At 44.1% G+C, this 5,675-nt stretch overlaps 1 protein-coding gene across 1 annotated transcript; it reads right to left on the minus strand.

Moving 5' to 3' along the window:
- Positions 1–2,572: 2,572 nt before the first annotated feature.
- Positions 2,573–4,080, minus strand: LOC121917816 (protein FAM199X-like; the record flags this gene model as incomplete). The annotated part of the gene is given in 3 exon segments (XM_042443939.1): positions 2,573–2,799; positions 2,802–3,252; positions 4,019–4,080. Coding segments are annotated over 3 exon segments (690 nt in total), but the record flags the coding sequence as incomplete, so codon positions are not given.
- Between the last annotated feature and the right edge of the window lie 1,595 nt (positions 4,081–5,675).

Genomic DNA, 5,675 nt, shown 5'->3' on the forward strand with positions numbered 1-5,675 from the left:
ATGTTTCTTGTATTTATATTTAAACTATAATGTCCAAATCAGTGATATCTGTGCTTTATTCACCCAATTACCAGGTCATGCTTCCCCCTCCATTTGTCAGACCACTCGTCAGCTCGTCCTCCTTATAGTTTGTCCCCCAAGTAAATGTCTTCAGTCAATCTCCAGTCTATTGAAGCTGCTTTCTTTATTTCGTTTTCCAATCTGCTTTCCCAGCTCAATCCTCCACTCCCCTCTCTTCACTCATTCCTCCATATCGTCAGCTTTTTCCCCTTCTATCTTCTCTCCTCCGTTTCGTCCTCCAAACCGCTTTACCCGCTCCGTCCTCCACTCAACTCCGGACCACTGCAAGCCGCTGCAATCAGCTCTACTCCCTCTTTCCCCGAACTGCTCTCTCCTCGCCAGAAGTTGCTTGCCTCTCGGGTGTAATTCCGAGCATTTGTCTCTTGCTGTTAATGTTTAATTTTCTCTGGTTATCCTTAATATTTCACTGCGGTTTGGGTCAGAGTCTTAACTTAAATGAGGACACACTGAGGGCGCTGCTCACAGGTAAACAAGTAGAGTCTTGCAGCTCAATATTATTAGAGTTCTCTCGCAATCCTTATGTTCTTAAGGTGTTAATATAATGATGAGCATCCAATTTAGAGTTCTATTGTCCAGAAGAAGTCAACAAAGACAGATCCTTGGGTTTTGCGTCTGATTTAGAAAATAAAAGCACCCTCTGACCTATAAATTGTTGGAATGTTTAAGGCTGCAGAAAGTTAGTGAATCGATTTGAGGGTTTTTAAGATTGTTGTGGATTGTTGTATATCTTGTAGTCGGGGGCGTCCTGGGCCATCAAAAATGGCGACACCAGCGCGATCGCTCTGTCCTTTGGTCCCCTCCGTTTCTTACCCTCACAGGAGTTGGCTTCTCAACAGAAACGGGCATCGGACCTCAGTAGGACTCATCCGAGTTTCCCATGACAGGGAGGCTTCTGAGCTGTAGAAGTCAGCTCTGAATCGCGCTGGGCAAGCAGCTCTCCGCAGTAGCGTTAAGAGTTTGCTTATTTTGGCGCCATGCCCCGACCGGAAGTCCATTTCTGCTTTTTCATGTCTTAGAGGTGTTCTGATTTCTTGATTATAGGCGCTACCCAGACCGGCGCTTTGCGTCGGCCTGGATTCATGCTGGGGTTGCCCGTGGGTGGTGCCACTGCACACCCTGCAAGCCTAGCATGTCGCGGCAGTGTCAAAATGGCAGCATCCTGTCTACATGGGCACCACCAATACAACATGACAGATGCATAGCGTCCGCATATTGCATCTCGATTGTGACATCACAAGTGCGCCATTTGTGCACTCGGGTGTTGCAAGCTTTTTGCGGGTTCTTTTTCTGCCGGTGGGATGCCGCATAGTTTATCTGCTGTGGCTTCCCACTGGCGGAAAAGGAGGCGGTGGCAGACCGCCCTTTTTGGGTGGTCTGTGTCCATCTCCATTTCATTTATAACTGAAACAAGTTACATTTAAAAGAACATATAATCATTGATTCTCTCTTTAATAAACAGGTAAAATGATTGATCAATGGATGTCTCTCTGCATTCAAGACATATGAGATCCTGCTTCAGTTTCCTATACCAGCCTCTCCTCAAGAGCATCTTCTCTGACACTGGCATATAATCTTTCTTCGGTAATAAAAGCAAGTTGCATTGAATTTACATTTCTTCATTAGCTTATGTAACCCTACACTTTAGGACTGGTTCTTTCCTTTGATTCAGGGCTGGGGAAAGAATGCTCACCTATTTTTAGCTCCACCCACATGCATCAAAGGACATTATTTGGTATTTTTTATCAGAGGAAATCAAGAAGAAATCAAGGATTTCAAACCAAGCAAAGCATGAGGGAAACATCTTCATTATTTTTTCTTTTTAAAGTATCAGTTGCTACACCCAGGACTCAACAAAGCTCCTGTTACTGCAATTCCTGAATGCTAGTATGATAGGTGTTGCACTAGCAATTCATGGGCCACATAGGACCCCATGAGCGTTTTCTGTAATCCTGAAGCTCATAAGGCCTCAATATTTCTCTGCATCCAAGTAATCCCATCTGCTAACTATTTTCAGATTTATTTGCTCATTGTGAAAATCAAGTGCCAGAACAACAGCTTTATTGTTGTGTGCCTTGAAGTTGTTTCCAACTAATGGCAACACTAAGGCAGATGTATAATATGGTTCATGTGGTTTTCTGGGCTGAGAGTGTGTGACTCAAAACAACAACAACAAACAAACAGCTTCATTTATATACCACTTCATACTGAACTAACAGTGTCTAAACAGTTTCCAACTGTAAGCTAATTGCTCTCAACAGTCTGGGTACTCATTTTAACAACCTCAGAAGGATGCAAGCCTGAATCAAGTTTGAGCCCTTTCGCTGGTATTGAAAGCAAAATATATTGGCCTACATATTTTAAAAGAATACCTTCTTGATGTCTTTATCACTTGCATAAAACAACATTGTTTTTAAGATGAAGATGAATGCTGTAGGATATACAATAGCTAGTCCCAACTCCAATCAAAAATTTGGAAGTGTATGTAAAAAATATTAAGAGGCTTAAGGCTTAGAAAGAACACTGATGATAACTTCACTCCTCTCACATCAAAACATCCACATCTCCTTCATGGTCCTCCTCAGTCACTTTTAGAGAGAGCACTTCTTCATTTAGAAACAAGCCACTTAGTCTCTCCTTTCGAGCCTGCCTTTGCTCCTTCAGTTGCCTCTTGCGCAAAGCCTTTTGTTGAAGTTTGCGTTGTTTAGAACGTTTTTTTTTTAATCCTGGATAGGTTCTGCCGCATTTGTAGATAAGTTACTGTCACTGTGGGCCTGGCTCATGCTGGCGCTGGAGTTCGAACCAGAATTGCCAACACTGGAACTGCTATTACTGACTGAGCTGACCATACTGGCACTACTGCTGCTGGCGCTGGCACCGCTTACACCGCTGGCACTCCCACAACTGTAGCTGCTTCGCTTCCAGTTCTCTCTTGTCGACCGCTGCTGAGGACCATGCTCCTTGATATAATTTCGGACCTGTTTCAATTTTTCATCAGTCAGGCAATTTAGTTCAATAATAAACTCATTGTCTGTAGGTGAAATCTGAGCAGTGGGGTCAATAATTTTAATAATATCAAGCTGCTCTTGAAGCCCCATTTCTGTGCTGACTTTACGACTCAGATATTCAATATATTCAACCTGTTCATCATTAGTCATTGCACTCCAGTTCCTGCTACAGAGTGGAAGAGGAGAGAGGAGAGCTGGGAAGCCATTTTAAGTGGTGACTGTTTAATTTATTTTAAACTCTAGGAAGAGTGTGCTTGTAATCACATCTTCAGTGAGTCTAGCTCTTAATTACTTCCCCCAGAGCCGCGAAGTTTAAATTCTACTTTTATTTCATTTGTTTCATCAAAGGAAACCAACAGCAGAGGCAGAATTTGAGTGAGCTCGCTGCCACAAATTGTTGAAACATCAGGGGCTTAAAGGTGGTGTTTTCTGGAGGATTTCTTTTTCAGGAGGAAGCCCACAGTCCTGTTCCAGTAATTTCCTAAGACTTTTCAGTATGGACACTGACAGAACCATGGCAGTCACCTGCAACACTTGTGGGATGTTTGTCTTCTTGCCTACAGAAGAGGATAACTTCACATGCCCCAAGTGTAAGTTGGTAGTCCTCTTGGAGGAGAAAGTGCAGCAGTTGGAGTCCAGAGTAGCTACACTTCAGCATATTAGGGAGCAGGAGGATTTCCTGGACACAACAGAACTAACAATCCTGGACGAATACCACACAGAGGAAGATGCTGGAGCTGAGGAGGTCACTTCACGTACACAGGAGGCAGACAGCTGGAGGAATGTCACACAGAGAAGTAGGCCAAGAAGGGATTGTTCGGGGAGCTTGCAGCTACAGAATCGATTCAAAGCTCTTTCCCTTATCAAGGAGGATGAAGAAGAGCAGCATGGACAGACTTCAGGGACAGAGCAGGCAAGCCTGAGAGTCCCACCCAAGGAAACAGCCGCTGCTAAACTTCGAAGGAGGTGTGTGGTCGTAGTAGGGGACTCCTTCCTGAGGGGTACAGAAGCAGTGATTTGTAGGCCTGACAAGATGTCTCGAGAGGTGTGTTGTCTTCCAGGGGCAAAGATCCGTGATGTCACAGAGAGGCTGACAAGACTGGTCAAGCCTACTGACCAATACCCCTTCCTTTTGGTCCACGTGGGAACCAACGATACTGCAAGACACAGCCTGCAGAACATCAAAAGGGATTACGAGACGCTTGGTAGGAAGCTGAAAGGAATGGATGTACAGGTTGTCATCTCGTCTCTTCTGCCAGTCGAAAGGCACGGTACAGGAAGGGAGAGGAAAATAGTGGATGTGAACAACTGGCTTCGCAGATGGTGCCGCCGAGAACAATTTGGATTCTTTGATCATGGGCTGCGGTTCCATGAGGAGGGACTTCTTGCAACGGACGGGTTGCATCTCATGCCAGTTGGAAGAAACGTTTTTGCCAACAGTCTTAAGAACTTGATCAGGAGGGCTTTAAACTGAGTGCCATGGGGAAGGGATACAATATTAAGGAAGGTGAAAGGGCTGGAGAAAATAGTCAAACAGACATAGCAGAAACAAGAAAAAAAGTGCAAGGACACAACAGTGGGAGGCAAATAAACTTTCACAAGCAACAAGTAAATGAGACCCGTGGTCTGCGATGCCTCTACACTAATGCACAGAGCATGGGAAATAAGCAAGATGAATTTGAACTCCGAGTACAGCAAAGCAAATATGATATAATAGGCATCACTGAAACCTGGTGGGATGAGTCTCATGATTGGAATATTGAAATAGAGGGGTATAACCTTTTAAGAGAAATAGGCCACACAGGAAAGGAGGAGGAATAGCACTATATGTCAGAGATATTTACACCAGTGAAGAGATCCAGGACATCAATCATGGAAGCCAGGTGGAGAGCATCTGGATAAAAATTAAAGGGGAGAGAAACAACAAGGATGTTACGGTGGGAGTCTACTACAGACCCCCAAGTCAGACGGAGGAATTGGATGATATCTTTCTAGAACAGATGACCACACGGTCAGAAAGGAGAAATGTAGTAGTGATGGGCGACTTCAACTACCCTGATATTTGCTGGAAGTCAAACTCAGCAAAATCCTCAAGGTCTAGCAAATTCCTCACTTGCCTGGAAGACTATTTCATGGTCCAAATGGTGGAAGAGGCAACAAGGGGGTCAGCTATTTTGGATCTGATCCAAACCAACAAGTATTTGGTTAATGGGGTGCAACTGGTGGGATCATTAGGTGGAAGTGACCATGTTCTCCTGGAATTTGTTATACAATGGAAAGGAGAAGCCAGGCATAGTCAAACATGCATTCTAGACTTTAGGAGAGTGGATTTCAGTAAACTTAGAGAAGTATTGAGGGTGATCCCGTGGTCAGAAATACTAAAAGGGAAGGAAGTTCAGGCCGGATGGGAGTTTCTCAAAAGACAGATACTGAAGGCACAATTTCAAACAGTTCCAGTGAGAAAGAAAAATGGGAGGTGTCTCAAGAAACCAGGATGGATGACTAAGGAACTTTCAACCGAGCTAAGTTTGAAACAGAACATGTATAAGAAATGGAAAAAAGGGGGAAATCACAAAAAAGGAATTCAAA

The sequence above is a fragment of the Sceloporus undulatus genome, unplaced genomic scaffold (assembly GCF_019175285.1).
Source record: "Sceloporus undulatus isolate JIND9_A2432 ecotype Alabama unplaced genomic scaffold, SceUnd_v1.1 scaffold_924, whole genome shotgun sequence".
Lineage (NCBI taxonomy): Eukaryota > Metazoa > Chordata > Lepidosauria > Squamata > Phrynosomatidae > Sceloporus > Sceloporus undulatus.